The sequence below is a fragment of the Sinocyclocheilus anshuiensis genome, unplaced genomic scaffold, assembly GCF_001515605.1.
Source record: "Sinocyclocheilus anshuiensis isolate Anshui unplaced genomic scaffold, SAMN03320099.WGS_v1.1 scaffold1632, whole genome shotgun sequence".
Taxonomy (NCBI): Eukaryota; Metazoa; Chordata; class Actinopteri; order Cypriniformes; family Cyprinidae; genus Sinocyclocheilus; species Sinocyclocheilus anshuiensis.
Window position 1 is genome coordinate 628,273 of NW_015558674.1, and position 17,483 is coordinate 645,755.

General features: G+C 37.3%; 1 protein-coding gene across 8 annotated transcripts in view; it reads right to left on the bottom strand.

The window, feature by feature from the left end:
- Positions 1-17,483, bottom strand: part of ralgapb (Ral GTPase activating protein non-catalytic subunit beta) — a 38,756-nt gene that overhangs the window by 18,590 nt on the left and 2,683 nt on the right. For 4 of the 8 annotated variants that reach the window (XM_016477530.1, XM_016477531.1, XM_016477529.1 and 1 more), the window contains exons 2-12: positions 16,691-16,898; positions 15,634-15,836; positions 14,904-15,070; positions 13,432-13,618; positions 12,216-12,347; positions 11,945-12,123; positions 6,481-6,632; positions 6,143-6,350; positions 4,270-4,305; positions 2,158-2,359; positions 942-1,109 (exon numbers count right to left, since the gene is read on the bottom strand). In XM_016477530.1, the coding sequence (XP_016333016.1) occupies positions 942-1,109; positions 2,158-2,359; positions 4,270-4,305; positions 6,143-6,350; positions 6,481-6,632; positions 11,945-12,123; positions 12,216-12,347; positions 13,432-13,618; positions 14,904-15,070; positions 15,634-15,836; positions 16,691-16,867 (1,811 nt within the window). In that variant the 5' untranslated portion in view covers positions 16,868-16,898. The remainder of the gene's footprint in view (positions 1-941; positions 1,110-2,157; positions 2,360-4,269; positions 4,306-6,142; positions 6,351-6,480; positions 6,633-11,944; positions 12,124-12,215; positions 12,348-13,431; positions 13,619-14,903; positions 15,071-15,633; positions 15,837-16,690; positions 16,899-17,483) is intronic. The other 4 variants (XM_016477535.1, XM_016477533.1, XM_016477534.1 and 1 more) reach the window with 1 other exon arrangement.

Genomic DNA, 17,483 nt, shown 5'->3' on the forward strand with positions numbered 1-17,483 from the left:
CAATATATCGCAATAAGCATTGTGCTTTGGTACTTTTAATATGAAACAAAGTCTCAGATTTCAAATTTTGTCCATTGTATTGCAGTATTTAAACAATAAATGCCGTTTTGGGGCTGTTTAATGTGGACGGACAGATCGCTGTAGCGCGGCGCGCCTCAGTTCAGTAAAAGCGGCAGCGCGAGACGCACGTGAACTGATCACCTCCTCCACTTTAATACCAGTTTCAGCACAAAATAAACATGACTAAACATCCGAAGGTAAGTTAAAAGAAAGAGTAAAATTTTACAATCCGTATCCTGTCTCATGTAATCGCTCAATCAGTGTTTCAGCCGCGCAAAGACTGTGGCTTGTAAACAATGTCACGTAACATCACATTTACCTCAGAAAAACATATTCGGTGACCACAAACTCATTAGTAAGCTAGAAAAATAAACTGTAGATATAACTGCTAAATATATGCACCATATAACATATTCATAATTTTTGCTGTTCTTCAGTGTTTAGTCATTTATGTTTGAATAAATCCATCAAGTTTTTGACAGCCACCATTTAAATGTTTATATTTCAAAAAATTAACTAAAGTAGAAGTAGGCTATTATTATGTAGCTAATTATAACTTTATTAATTAAAAAAGTTAATTAAGTGTAATTTTAGCAGTTGTATATTAGCCTACGAATCAGTACATTTTAACCTTCAGTATTATAGTAATGTAGTAACAACTGACTCTCATGTATATTTTACAGCATTAGTTGAGAGATTTTTTTCCTTGAGAAAATTTGGCATGTACTGTACCTGATATGTATCCAAAATAATCGATACTGAATCGAATCGCAAGCTTGTGAATGAGAATCGAATCAAATCGTGAAATTTGTGTCAAAACCCAGCCCTAATGTAGACATATTTTGGATCCGATTTCTCAGAAATCAGAAAGCATCGCTCACCGATCCGGTAGGATGGTCTCCAGCGCAGATATGAAGTAAGGAACCACAACATTGATCCCTTTGAGATCGGAGCAGAACAGAGCCGAAGAGTTGAGGATGATGCTGGCTAAAACCGGCCTGCAAATGAAGTCCGATATCTGAAGACCCTGGATGAGGACCATGTAGAACCTAACAGAACCATCAGATACAGAACAGAGGTTCATCTGTTTGGAATAATCAATATTTTTATGTTTTGAAGTCTCTTATGCTTCCCAGGGCTGCATTTATTTAATCAAAAATACTGTAAAAATTGTGAAATATTATTACAATCTAAAAAAGCTGTTTTCTAAGTGAATATCTGTTAAACTGTAATTTATTGCTCTGTATTTTCAGCATCATTACTCCAGTCTTCACTGTCACATGATCTTCAGAAATCATTCTAATATGCTGCTTTGCTTCTCAAGAAACATTTCTGATTATTATCAATGTTGAAAACTGTTCATATTTGTGTGGAAATCGTGATGCATTTTATTTTTCGGGATTCTTTGACGAATAGAGAGCTCAAAAGAACAGCATTTTTTAAAAATAGAAATCTTTTGAAACATTATAAATGTCACTCTTGGTTAATTTAATGCGTACTTGCTGAAAAAAAAAATCTTAATTTCTTTGAATTAATTTATTTCAAATAAATGCAAGATAGTTGAGCATAAGAGACTTCAGAAACATCAAAAATCTTAAAGGGATAGTTCACCCAAAAATGAAAATTCTGTCATTAATTACTCACCCTCGTGTTGTTCCAAACCCGTAAGACCTTCGTTCATCTTCGGAACACAATTTAAGATATTTTTGATGAAATCTGAGGGCTCTCTGACCCTCCCATAGACAGCAAGGTAACTACCACGTTCAAGGTCCAGAAAAGTACCAAGATGTAGTCCGTGTGACATCAGTGGTTCAACTGTAAAGTTACGAAGCTACGAGAATACTTTTTTGCACAAAGAAAACAAAAATAACGACTTTATTCCACATTTTCGTCTCTACTGCGTCACTTGTGGACACGCGTTCACGACAGTATCATGACGCGATGAACGAAGGTCTTACGGGTTTGGAACAACACGAGGGTGAGTAATTAATGACAGAATTTTCATTTTTGGGTGAGCTAACCCTTTAATTATTACAAACTTGTGACTAGTAGAGTAATGACTGAGGAGGTGATTCGTTGGGAACAGCTAGTGATTACCTGGACAGGTACACTGCAAGTATCTCCTCTCCAGTCTTCTTACTGCAGAAGATCCTACACAGCGTCCCACACGCTTCGGCTCGACCCGACTCGTAATTATCAGGAAACTCATTGGCGTCGAACATTGGGTTGGACACCATGGTGTCCGTGGACATCTGAGAGCCTTTACGTCTCAGTTCAACTCCAGCTTGAGTCGCTAGGGCTGAGAGAGAGACAGAGAGACGGGAAGGAGAGACACAAGCGCAAACACTCAGTGACGCTTTACATGCGAAGCTTTCGAAGGAGCCCATGACAGGGATTACCGACAAAGAGATCTTCAGACAGGCAGAGCAGTAAAAAACGCCCAATCATGTGCTCTAATCTAATAAATGTGACCGCAAGGGATAGAGATATTAAGATGTTATAAACATTAACATCACGATTTTCTGTAAAACTGCTTTTTTAAAAATGTGCTACATACCGCTTGAATGGTTTAAAACGGAAGTTTCACTTTTAATATATAACAAAATATTATTATAGTTAATTAGCTTTTATAAAACACTGTAATAATAATAATTATTATTATTAATAATATTTTTCTAATATAATATAAAATAATACAGTTAATTAGCTTTAATAAAATAATGTAATAATAATGATTATTATAATTATAATTATTATTACATCAAACTACCCTTCACATAGGTCAAAACTTGTAACGCCATCAAAGGCATACCGTTGAACAGTTTTAGCTTGATCTTTAGGTCAATAGCAATAATGCATGACGTTTTATTACACAGGCTAAATATGTAGATGCATCGAGACAACTCAACTTTAAAATGCATATGACATTCAGAGAAATACAAATGTTGGACATTCTGACAATTAAATGCCAAAAGTCTGGAATAATTAGGATTTTTGAATGTTTTTGAAAGAAGTCTCCTATGCTCATCAATACTGCATTTATTTTTTAATCAAAAATACAGTGAAAAATTTGAAATATTATTATAATTTCAAACAGCTGTTTTCTATGTGAATATCTGTTAAATTGTAATTTATTTCTGTGATCAAAGCTGTATTTTCAGCATCATTACTCCAGTCTTCAGTGTCACATGATCTTCAGAAATCATTCTAATATGCTGATTTGCTGCCTAAAAATATAAAAAAAACGTAATTATTCCAAATTTCTGATTTAAATACTAAGTGAAAAAGTCACTGTTTAACCGTTACATTACATACTATTCACCATTTGTACCTATAAATATTCAAGCTTTAGAAGATTTATCTTTCCACGAGAGTTTATTACATTTGTTTGACAGGACTTTCGCATAATTTCATTTGCAGTAGGAAGCGAGTGCTAATCTAATGGGACTTTGGCTTCAGCAGCACGTTTCTATCTATTTGGAGGAAGCGGCCTTCTTGTTCGGATCACGCGAAATCGCATTGGAGAGCCATAATGTTCAATCGTGTTTGTGTGCGAGCGGCTCGAGACAGAACAGAATGCACTATTCGACATCTCCTGGTCAGTCTCCCTGTTATCAGAGCATCTCAGTTGGATTTCATGTCAGACAAACATTGATTAAAGGCCAATTTCTATAGTCCAGCATCCTAAATTAAGACAATAAGGCACGATATGGCTGAGACAAATTGCACCAACAACCACGACATGCAGGAATATCCATACAAAAACAAAAAGAACCAATGAAAACGCTAACATAAAACAAAAGCTGTCAAATAAAGGCTAGGCAAAAACTCAAAGTAAGACTGGTTTGTGTTTTTCTTTGGAGAAGATCAGTTAGTAGAGGTCCTTCAGGAGATGGTATGGTAGGAACTGGTTTTAATGATGGCGGGTAAGTTGAATCAAGGAGAAGGATCAAGCGCAACAAACATTCTTGGCCCACTTCAGGATCCTGAATATTTGTTGCAGTTGAGCCAATGAGATTTGGGCAGCAGTCAAAACACTCCCCGGACCTTTAACTCAAGCAGTTTATGCGCAAGTCTCTTGCCCCAAGAAAACAAGTACTGCAACAATGGACGAGTGACAGTGTCAACGAAAGAAACGAAAAAGACGGAAGTAAACAAACTGAAATGAACCAAATAACTGCAACTGGTAAAGCTTGTGTTCCTACTTACAAGATTTATAAGAAAGAAGAATTTGGAAAAATGTTGCTGCAAGATAACAGAGATAAAATGGAAACAAATCAAAGAACAGCAGTAGTAGAGTTCAGTAAACTATTCAGACGTTTTGTTCTGCTTTTGTGCTTTTAAAGACACAGGGAGACCATTAAAAAGAGTTTCAGTTACCCATCATGCAAAAATGAAAACCGAACAAAAACAATGCAAGTTCAGAAAAGATGTACGCAATGCTATTAACAAATCCACAGAATGATTTCAATAAATTCAATACATAAAAAATAAAACTAGATTAATGACACACATTCTCAACAGTGTGATAAAACATAAAAACTGTCCAGCTGCCATGAGTGGAAACTAACCCAACATAAACATATTAGAAAGCTGAATGTTAACACATCATAAATCTACTTTTACACTTTTCACATACGTGTACAAAACACCAATTTCAATTCATTGACTGGTATTTACCTTACCGATAATACCTTACATACCGATTAACTACCTAATTAAAGGAATAATTCAGGAAAAAATGAACATTTGCTCAGAATTTACTCACCCTCAGGCCATCCCAGATGTAGATGAGTTTGTTTCTTCATCAGATTTGTAGAAATGTAGCATTGCATCAGTGTCTCAGTGAATGCTCTGCAGTGAATGGGTGCCGTCAGAATGAGAGTCCAAACAGCTGATAAAAACATCACAATAATCCACAAGTAATCCACAGCACTCCAGTCCATCAGTTAAAATCTGGAGAAGCCAAAAGCTGAAACAAATCCAGCATTAAGATGTTTTTATCTAAAATACAAATCCATAATGCATAATAACGCTTTCTCCAGTGAAAAATCTCCTGTTGTCTCTCACATCAAAATCCAGCCACATATTTCTTTAGAGCCGTTTTGGCTTGTAAATGGTGCCAAAAAAATCTGTGCAGATTTCTCTCCTGATTTAGACCAGAACACTTTTTCACTGGAGGAAGCGTTATTATGGATTATGGACTCGTATTTTAGTTAAAAATGTCTTGATGGATTTGTTTCAGCTTTTGTCTTCTCCAGATGTTAACTGATGGACTGGAGTGCTGTGGATTACTTGTGGATTATTGTGATGTTTTTATCAGCTGTTCGGACTCTCATTCTGACGGCACCCATTCACTGCAGAGCATCCATTGCTGAGACACTGATGCAATGCTACATTTCTCCAAATCTGATGAAGAAACAAACTCATCTACATCTCGGATGGCCTGAGGGTGAGAACATTTTTTAGCAAATTTTCATTTTTTGGGTGAACTATTGCTTTAATACAAGTGTTTGCACCAGTTTCAAAATCCATTCATAAATTTATCAATGGATAAAGCATGTTTTTCAGCTTTTAAAATTGTGAATTTTGACTAAATATTGTATAAAATACTGTGTTCACTGAATTTAAGCAATTCTGCATACATCTCATTTACATTCATGCATTTAAATCCAAAGTGACTGGTATACATTTTAATTGGGAATTGAACCCATGACCTTGGCATTATTTGCATCATGCTCTACTGTTTGAGCTACAGGAATACAATTAGCTGTTATTAAACTGAATTATAAATGCAATTTAAGTTCTCTATGTGTGGCCAATCAGGTGTACAAATATTAAAATCCATAATATTAAACCTCACTATTTTTGCAAGATCTCAGAATAATTGTTTCACAGCATCTACGCTAGTGTCACACCATTGGAGACGAACCCTGAATGTGGTACAATCTTGCAGGTAGGAATATTCAATAAAAGAAAAGGAAATAAAAACACCCTCAACAGGTAAAATAAGTAGAGAAATGAAAAACAAATGAAAACGGGGTGACCGCAGTATTGGTTATAACACGTATCGCAGTCTTACCGGTCATGCTGCTGTCTCTGCTCAGGCCGGAGTGGAGTTTACAGTGGACCAGCGCAGCGTCAAACAACCACTGGCCAAACAGATTTAGCACACTGTTGACCTTCGGCCGGGTCGGAGCCGGTAGCGGCCGCGGCTCAGAGCTCGTCTGGTTTGGGCTGGAGAGCGGGGAAGTGGATGACGGCTGGTGCGACACTTTGGTCTGACCAGTCTGTGGAGTGGAGAGTAAATTAGAGAGGATTTGTTGGTTTTTCAGAAGTCGACACAAATTTGTGAGTGAATCAGGATAATAAATAAGAAAGAAATATGGAGGGTAGGGCTTCTGTTTTTCATGGTCATACCGTTGAGGCTTTGCTGGTTGTCTTGACAACAGCGGTGGGGCGGTGCCTGCGGCTGTGAGGGGGTGTAGTGTTGGTCGTCGTTGGGGGCAGGGGCATACTGAGCCGATTGACAGGTGTGGGCGGAGCACTGTCTGACCGGGGGCGGGAAATACCTGTGAGAGCAATCAAACAGGTGGAGAAGCAAGAAAACCAAAGAATTAAAACCAGCGTCTCATCAGAGATCATGTCTGGACACATATTCAGCCATAAAGCACCTGCCAACATGCCCAGCATTTATATAACTGCAGGACAATATCTCAGCAGATCCATTTCAGCCCTTAAATATGAGAAAATGCAAAATGAAATAGGCTTTTCGGATGATGCGACATCAACAATTTAGACAGCAGACAATCAAACGTCAGATGTTTCTTGGATTTTGCCATTTCAACATCGAACAATTCAGCTATGTGAAACACAATCACTAAACAAAAATGTAAATCTTGATACAGGCTGTAGAATAGATATTCTTAACCCTTTGTTGCATAAAAAGGGTTCTGGGGTTCCTCAGGGTTCTGTTATTGGCCCTGTATTGTTTTCCTTGTACATGCTGCCTCTGGGCTCGATTTTTAATAAATATGGCATGTCTTACCATTTGTATGCTGATGATACACAAATTTATCTCCCTTTGAAACCTGGAGAGAATTGTGGTTTAATTTTGGCATGTCTGGAAGAGGTGAAGATTATATAGTGAAGAATATAAGGGGTATAATAGAAGTTGAAGAATATAAGGTTCTGTTGCATGTGTTTAAGATAGTGCATGGAATGGCTCCTGCTTATGTGTCTGAACTTATTACTTTCTGTCAGTCATCTAGGTCATTAAGATCAACTAATAAGTTGTTTTTTACTATCCCACGAACTAATTTAAAGCTGAAAGGGGATGAGGCCTTTGCTGTTGCAGTCTGCCATCCGAGATTAGAGAGATTACATCCATAAACACCTTTAAAGCTGCGGTTAAAAATTACTTGTCATTAGCCTTCAAGGGGTTGGGCTAGTTTGTGTGTTTTTACTTGGACTGTTTGTTGTTTTATGTATTGTATGTAGCTGTATGTTGATTGTACAGCACTTTGGTCGGCAGGTGCAGTAGTAAAGTGCTCTATAAATAAAATAAATGAATGAATGAAACACTTTAGGGTGTAAAATGAACATGTATATCCATGATGCTTCACAGCGAGTACTGATTGGGTCAGTAGTGCAAGATTCACCATTTTTAAAGGGATTATTCACCCAAAAATGAAACTTCATCATCATTTACACTCCCTCAAGTTGTTCTAAACCTGTATGACTTTCATTCTGTGGAACACCAACAAAGCCGTCAGATGCCATTGGTTCTCACAAGCTAAGAAGATAAACCTGCCAACGGATAACAACTTAAATATAGTGCACAGATACATGAACCTATTTCTATATTGTTTTTTTGTCCTGATCACTGTCTGCTTTCATAGTATGCAAAAAAGCAGTGTAAACATTCTGCTAAACATCTCCTTTAGTGCTCCACTGAAGAATGAATGTCACATGGGTGTCGCCATGATGGTGAGTAAATGATTTGCATTATTGGGTGAATTATTCCTTTAATCCACACACAATAATCTTGAATTCAAACACAGATGTCCCTCGCATTATGAGCCTTCAGTTCACTAATTTCTTCTTGAAGATACAGTTTGAGGAAAAAAATTAGCTTGAATGGACACTGAAGTTATATAATTTGATTTGTCCTTTGTAAACGATACTTAATAAAAAGGCAGACAAGTTTAGAAACAAGGTTGCATCCTAATTCTTATCCTTTTATTCCAGAACTATAAAGTATTGTGATCAGTTCTTAATTAGGATTCGTTTTGAGAGAGTTTGTGACTGAGCTTTGCTTATAATGCAAGAGAAACCTGTTCACAGCATTTCAAAAGTTTCCAGAGATGCAATGAAATGCAACCAGACACACACTCCACTAGAGACAAAGACATCAGCATCAGAGATGCATTTCCATACAGCATCCCAGCTCAGCTGCTGATTGGCAGTAAATGCTGGAAACCCCTGCATTCAAATTTGGCTATTTGCCTAAAACCTCTGTGGACATACTGATTGGCCGGCAAAGGAAACCGATCTCCCTCTTGACATCCTGCGTTCCAGAAAGCTCCACCGACAGATTTAAACCGAAAGAGTTTATTGATTGTTGCTTGTAAGTGGAAAGCTGATATTTTAGAGCCATTTCATCATGTATACCTCCAACTCACAGACGGGATATTAAAGACCCCATATTAAAGAAACATGAAGTTGGAGCAGGACGTCATAGGCCTGGACGCCTTTTTTCAAATATCCAATAGCCTTTAGGTTATGTCAAAATCACACTGGACTGATAGGTGAATTAAATAAATGACATCAACTTTCTAGATAGCAGAGAATTTAATTGGACTATATATATATATATATATATATATATACTGTATACATATACATATATATATATACATATTGTAATATAAAACTTATTACAATATAAAAAATTAACATATATTTTTTAAAAATCTATATTTTTGGTTCTATTTTTATTTAAAATGAATTTTAAAATTAAAAATTAATTTAAATAAAATTATTTTAAATTTAAATTGAATTAAAAAAATGTTAAACATGCATATATATGTTTTGTGATATAATCTAGAATTTTAGATCATCTCAAAGCTACAGACAGCAACTAAATGCCACATTTTAATTTCACGAGGTCTTTAAATCAAAGTGCCATTTAAATGCCAGTTTGATTTTGTGTCTAAACAAAGGACAGCTGGAATAGAGGCAGACTGGGTACCAATCAATAAGTATGTTCACATTCATTCTGGGCAACGATTTACTCTTGTATGGGAGCAAAAACAAGGCAATTAACAAGATAATTAACAATGGATAATTGATTGATTTCCACAACACAGGGATCTTTGATCTAAAAGTGCTCGTGTATCTACAATCCTCATCAAACTCCCTCTTGATTAGTCAGAGGTGCGTTATCAAATACCATAAGATGGGAGTCTGTCTCGAAAATTGTTCCGAGATACAGCAACACCTGGGGAAAAAATGGGATTACACAGTAACCTCAAAAAGGAAGAATTACAACATACATTATGAACATAATTTTAGAAACTCCAGCTAGAAAATTATTTTTATTTCTGTCCCTAATCAGGATATTCGAGTTGCACCCAAACACCTCCAGAATCAGTGTGTTGGGTAGTTAAGCCCATTGTTAGTCACTAACTGATTGGGTTTGGACAGGTTTAGTGTACCTATAGAGGGAAGTCTGTCTCGAATATTGCTCCTAGACACTGTGACTCCTGAGAAAACATAAAACAAGACCTCTGAAGAAATGTTAGAAACTCATATGGACACAACACGTCAGGTTATTGTGAACAAACCATGAGCATGTGCAGTTACGATATAGAACTATCACAACTAACTATACTGAGATGTGACAGTCTGGTCACAAAGACAGTGGAAAATCAGACATAATTCATTCTCATGACAAATTTTGACTAAATATTCACTTAAAAACAAGAACTAATTGCTGCATTCAACAGCAGACAGAAGCATCTCAAATACTGTCTGTATGAAGTAATTAATTAAGTCAAGCTTATTTTCTATTCAGTTTAAACGCCTGAACATGCTTGAACTTATAATTAAACCAAAACTCCAATAAACCAGACTGTGCTCTGCTTTCGGAATAAAGTTACAGTCACAATCTACTTTACAGATTGACTTGATACCCCTTTTCCATCAAAATGGTGCTGGTGCTCAACATGAACCACTGAATCAAACATATTGCATTGCAATCATTGTTCAACAAGTCTTAATCCTAGTTTTGAAAACATATCTTAACATCCAAAGCAATTTAATGCAGCTCCTTTATGATCACAAACTGGCTTTGATGTAATAATTAGAGGTTCTTTAAATAAGTCTGGACTAATTAAGATTTTTTTTTTAGTTTTTGAAAAGTATTTTATGCCCAACAAAGTTGCATTTATTTGATCAAAAACAGTAAAATTGTGAAATATTATTACAATTTAAAATAACCATTTTTAAAGTAAAATATATTGTAAAATGTAATTTATTCCTGTGACGCAAAGCTGAATTTTCATCATTCTTCAGTGTCACATGATCCTTCAGAAATCATTCTAATATGCTGATTTGCTGCTCAAGAAACATTTTTTGATTATTATCAATGTTGTGCTGCTTCATATTTATGTGTATTATGTTAATTATTAAAAAATTTTACCTTATTATTTAAAAAAATAAAATTCATAGCAATAACATGTGATATTGTAAATAAAATCATTTCAGACGGACTGGGAAAGAAAATGGTATATGTTGAGTTGGTGTTAATTAAATGAACATTATGCACATGTGAAGCAGTTTCCAGCACCATGTCAGAGGAAAAAGGGCTAAGAGTGACAATGATAAGAGAACAGCATTGAATTGCTGAATGAGTACCAGAAGAGGGCAGAGTTTCAAGACACTCGAGTTTCTTACAAACAGCAACACCTAGAAATGGAAAAACAGTCAAAGCCGGTGTCGACTGAGATTCAAACCAAATGACCAGCACACCACAAACACTAAAACAACATCCGAGATTAGTAGCTTGGTTGGTTGTTTTGTTAATGTCATATCAGCTTCCTTGACTATTGTTGAAATGCCATTAGGGCTCCACGATTATGACAAAAATCATAATTGTCGATTATTCCCTTGAAATTGTAATTGCGATTATTAATTACGATTATCACAATTTACATTGAATGATGTTTATACCATTGTTTGATGCAACTGCATGCTGTATTTTTATATGAAAATAAACAAGCTGAAAACACTCTAACTGAAAAAAACGTTGTGAAAAAAAAGTGCTTTTCTACAGTATTAAGCCTCAAATGTCAACTATACATCGGATTGGTTTCTTCTTTAAATTATAAAAAAAAGTAAAAATATGAATGGTATTATAAATGTTATACTAAAACTAAAACAATGGAAAAACCCTTAAGATAACATGTAGAAAGAAAAAAACATATCTTAAGCGTGCAGAATAACATAAGTGGACTTTGAACGATTAATTGCCGCTTTGAACGATTACGTAATTGTGGCATCCGTAATTGTAATCGCGATTAATTGTGCAGCCCTAAATGCCATGAAAGAGCAATTTAAAAGGTTTTTAATGTTCGCTTTGGATTAAAAAAAAATGCAAAATCGATTCAGGGTTGACTCTGTTAAAAGTTTTTGCTGAGTAATAAAATTTACATCTGAGATTAAAATGTAGTGCAATAAAATAATGTGCATATGTAGAGGCTCTGTTGCACATACTGAACGATTACCATATTGATTTACCATGGTATTTATATGCTACTTTATGGAATATCATGTTAATAGCATAAAAAAACAAAAAGAGACCCTTGTAATGTGATCTTACCTAGGAAAGCGTCCACGAGGCAGCTGACGCCCCTCATCGCTCTGAAGAAGATCTGAGGCAGCTGTTTGAGGCAGGGGTGCTGAATGACCTCGTGAGGAACGCTGTTTCCCCCCAACAACTGCTCCTGAAACTTTGGGGTGGAACTCACTATGACGGGATTGCTCAGGTCCACGGGGTTACTGATAAACGAACAACTTATGTAAGTAACTACGATCAGAATGGACCCAGCGGACTGAGACAGTAAGCAGATGAAGTCCGTTCGACTGCAGACCTGAGCATGTGCAGAAATCGATACCACGTCTGAGCCACACAGTCGTTGTCCATCTCAGCGGGGATGAGGCTGGCGTCTTCCTCTGGCACTTTAAACGGAGGGAAGGACGGGCCGTACATGAACCGCAGCAGCCTGTGTGGACAACAAAACAAATACGATGAAGGTCAAGCAAACAACAGCATCAACATCAGTAAAAAGGCTGTCTACTTTACCGATTCCTGTAACTCAAACAGTAGAGCATGGAATGCATAGATTAATGTAATAAGTCTCTTCGGATAAAAGCTGTCAAATGCATAAGCATAAATGTAAATTCGATTGAATTAATGGCTATTTGTGACCCTGGAGCACAAAAGCAGTCTTAAGTCGCTGGGGTATATTTGTAGCAATAGCCAACAATACATTGTATGGGTCAAAATGATCGATTTTTCTTTTATGCCAAAAATCATTAGGATATTAAGTAAAGATCATGTTCCATGAAGATATTTAGCAAATTTCCTACCGTAAATATATCAAAACTTCAGTTTTGATTACTAATATGCATTGCTAAGAACTTAATTTGGACAACTTTGATTTGATTTTTTTGCACCCTCAGATTCCAGATTTTCAAATAGTTGTATCTCGGCCAAATATTGTCCGATCCTAACAAACCATACATCAGTGGAAAGCTTATTTATTCAGCTTTCGAATTATGTATAAATCTCAATTTCGAAAAACTGACATTTAAGACTGGTTTTGTGGTCCAGGGTCACATATAGCAACATCCTGAGGTCAAAAGGTCACTGGGGATTAAACTTACGATTTCATGACCTTTTTGGATCTTCTAAGTTTTGGTTACCTTGACTCTCAATGAAGAGAGCATATTGACCAAATATCATCTAATGATTTTTGTTCTAAACATGCCTGACAAGATTTCTTGGTATATGAACTATTGTTACACTAAATGACATTTCAGTAATTCATGGTAAAAATGTATGATAGTCATTATTTTTCAGAAAACAATAAAATTTAACAGGACACTTACTGATGCATGAAAAAAAATATTAAAGCTGTATTAAACATTTATTTGCATTGATGCTTGAAAACCCCTTTTCATCTTTGACCCATAACAGCTGCTGCTCAATACTGTGCAGTAATGATATTCTGTATTGTCCCTGTTAAATAAACTATAAAACAAGGAAATAAACAAAGCTGCAGCGATGATGCAGGGCTACAGTACCTGGAAGTGAGAGCAGCGATGACTTTACTCCACTGCTCCACCACCGGAGGGTGATGTCTCCAGTTGGCCAGCATCTCCCGGGCCGTCTTCCAGTAGGGCGGCGTGGGGAAGCAGCGCGTGCAGGCCAGGAACCAAACCTCAAACAGCACGCTGATCAACTTCTCGGCCAGCTTCTCTGCTATTCCACCTACAGGAGACACGACCGGTGATATCCGTCAGACAGTCTGGTGTTCATATGTTTCTATACAAAAACCGTAGGCACATACAGCACTTGGAAACGCACTTGAGGGAGAGAAATGTGCAGCTTGTTTTTGCTGAATTACTTTCTTAAAAATGTATTGTAGAGCTGATTGGTTATTATTTTAGCACATGAAAACAATGTAAAGGTTGAAAATAGTCATGAAAAACAAACTACGACAGCTTGTAAGAAACCTTTGAAAATCTAACATTTCAATAATAACAATAATAACTTAAAATTAGTGCTGGGCGGTATGACCAAAAATTTATATCACGGTATTTTTCAAAATTATACCGGTTTCACGGTACATGACGGTATTTTTTTTTTCATGCATGACCGGGTGTTAACCATATTTTCTTTGTCAGTATGAATATTCTATGGGAAAAAGCCGCTTAAAGGGTCTGAAACTTGCTAAATCTAGTGCTAAAGTCATGCTCGTGTGTGTGAGACGCGGGAGCTGATGGCAGGGAGCGCTGGATATTTGTGGCGGTCAATGTGGATATTGTGGCTTAAAATGCTACAAAAGTGCAGAATATGATCTCTTTAAAACACTCTCATCGAGATCTGATCATGTGCGGTTGATTAAAAAAACAGAATGTTTGGTTACGGAAAAGCAAAGCAAATTTTAGACATTTCTGCACTCGTTATCTTAAAACAGGAAAAAAGGCATATGTGACCCTGGACCACAAAACCAGTCATAAGGGTCAATATTTTGAAATTGAGATATATACACCATCTCAAAGCTGAATAAATAAGCTTTCCACTGATGTATGGTTTGTTAGGATCGGACAATATTTGGCTGAGATACAACTATTTGAAAATCTGGAATTGCAAAAAAATCTAAATATTGAGAAAATCATCTTTAAAGTTGTTCAAATGAAGTTCTTAGCAATGCATATTACTAATCAAAAATTAAGTTTTGATATATTTACGGTAGGAAATTTACAAAATATCTTTATGGAACATGATCTTTACTTAATGTCCTAATGATTTTTGGCATAAAAGAAAAATCTATAATTTTGACCCATACAATGTATTGTTGGCTATTGCTACAAATATACCCCAGCGACTTAACACTGCTTTTGTGCTCCAGGGTCACATATGTGCATACGGCACACAAAATGCAGTTTGTTTAGATGCAAAACGTGCACCTTCTCTCATTTGTTTCTCAGTCAATGTAAGATCTAGTTAAAGACAGAACTTCATTGTGTTTGTCCATGGCTGACATACGCACCTCCCACAGTGGGCGGGGCCAGTAGCGTGTCATTGATGCGCAGCAGGAAGAGCAGCAGCACTTCCCAGGTCTCTCTGGCCATGCCGGACGAGTCACGTGCCAACTTCTGCACGGCAGACAGCACTTGCTGACACAATTTAAAGTGCACCAGGCTGAAGTGCTCTGGTCTGAAAGAAAGAACCATTCATATTGAAAATCATAAAGCACAAACAGGAAGTGCTACACTAATTAGACAGAAAACACACCTAGCATCACATCCAAAAATAATATTGTTAGTTAATATTGTTCTAGGAGAGTCATTTTATCAGAACAAAACAAATAATAATTTTCTCTTTCAAAAATCACCAATACAACAAAGCTTAAACGTTTAATCATTTTAATGAGATTTCTAATACATACTGTATGTATTAGTAATATACTGATAATATACTAATAGTGTGTACACACACACACACACACACACATATACACACACACACACACACACATATATACATACATATATATATATATATATATATTTATTTATTATTACTTAAATTACATTTTATATATATATATATATATATATGTTTACACATACAAATGACTGTTGCATACTGTGCAATAAAAATGACTGTAGGTAGTGTACAGTATAAAGTGTGCAGTATGCAGTGTTCATCAATGCAGTCATGGAAGAGTTTACGTGCACTGTGCATCATGGGTATTTGAACCCACATGCCAAACACACCTGGGCAGGAAAAGGTTGTGCAAGTGTTTGAGGATGGTTTGGACGTAGAGGTTAGGCTCTTTAATGATGGGCTGGGGTATAGAGTCTCTCGGAGACACCAGGGCCATTATCCAGTCAGTGTAGACGTCCACACACAACTTAACCGTGTCTCCATCCAGCGGGAGCGTCAGGCCGTAACACAGCACCTCCATGGTCCATTTCACCTGAGGAGGACAAGCACAGCATTAGATGGACTAATGACTACCTAAACCGGTTTGAGATGGATCACCAATCCTTGAGCTTGAGAGGGAAAAGTCTGATGACTCTCTCATGCACATTTGTGAGTGAAACACACTGGTTCTGTCAGCAGGAAACAGAAAAGCCCTGCATTTAATGGATCCGCGTTTTTGCACAGTTATTTTCCAAACAGCATCGGTCACCACGGGCAGCAATAAGCTGGATCAGAGGTCAGGAAAAAAAAAATCAGAGGCCGAACGGGAATGGACAGGATTTCCTCTGCTCTTATCACAGTACACAGAAGCCCACAGGAACCACACTCACAATGCAATGGAAGGCAGTGCCACACACACACACACACACACTCTCTCTCGCTCACACACACACACACAAACACACTCCCGCGAACCCCACCAAAAACACACTGTATTTAGCAAGGATGCTTAAAATTGATCAAAAGTGATGATAAAGGCATTTATAATGTTACAAAAGATTTCTATTTCAGATAAATAGTGGTCATATCGATATCCGAATTATATCGTATCGACCGAAATTAAGAAATATATCGTGATATCAATTTTGGCCATATCGTCCAGCCCTATGTCAAATATAAGTCAAACTGCACATGAACTGCTGTGAGAAAACAAAAATTTTCCACCCAAACACCTTGACGTTGCTCTTGAGCTCAGCAGAAGTTAACAGTTAACCGGATGCACAACCTTGCAATGCCACAACCTTGAATTCCTGCCGCAGCCTCGGGTTTGAATCGAAGACTCTTCACAGATGTGAGATGTTATGAAACACACACACACACACACACACACACACACACACTTCTTACCTCCTTGTCAGTCTTGAGGAGGCACTCAGACGGCGCTCCTCCGAGGCTGTTTCCCAGGGGCCGCACCACAGCGTTTGCCACGTCTCGACCCACGCCGGCTGGGTAAGTGTGTAAGACGCTCAGGTGACCCTGATCGTTCTGGACCACCAGGTGTAAAGAGCGCCACTCGGAGTACATGACCGCGACTTCTGCTGGATCTGACAGCGGCCTGAGGAGGGACACAAACCAGACGTGCGGTTTAGAGAGGGATATTCAGACATGAGGAATCATTTAAAATAATCTATAAATGGTCTTCAGTAGTGCTTTATTTTTTAATTTTATTTTAGGATGAATAGTACACACACACTCTCTCACACACACACACACGCACACACGCACACGCACACTCTCTCACGCATTCTCTCACACACACACGCGCACACACACGCACACTCTCTCACACACACACAAACACGCACACACACTCTCTCACACACACACACAAACACACGCACACGCACACACACTCTCTCTCACACACACAAACACACGCACACTCTCACGCATTCTCTCACACACACACGCGCACACACACGCATATACTGTACAAACTGTATTTTCTATCGCCCTACACCAACCCTACTAAACCTATCCCTTACAGGAAACTTTCTGCATTTTTACAATCTCAAAAAAAATAAAGAATTCTGTATGATTTTATAAGCTTCTGGGCCCATGGGGACCTCAATTTAGGTCCCCACTGTGACACAAGTCCCCATGAGTCTGTGTGTATTCAGGTTTAAGTCCCCACCAGAAT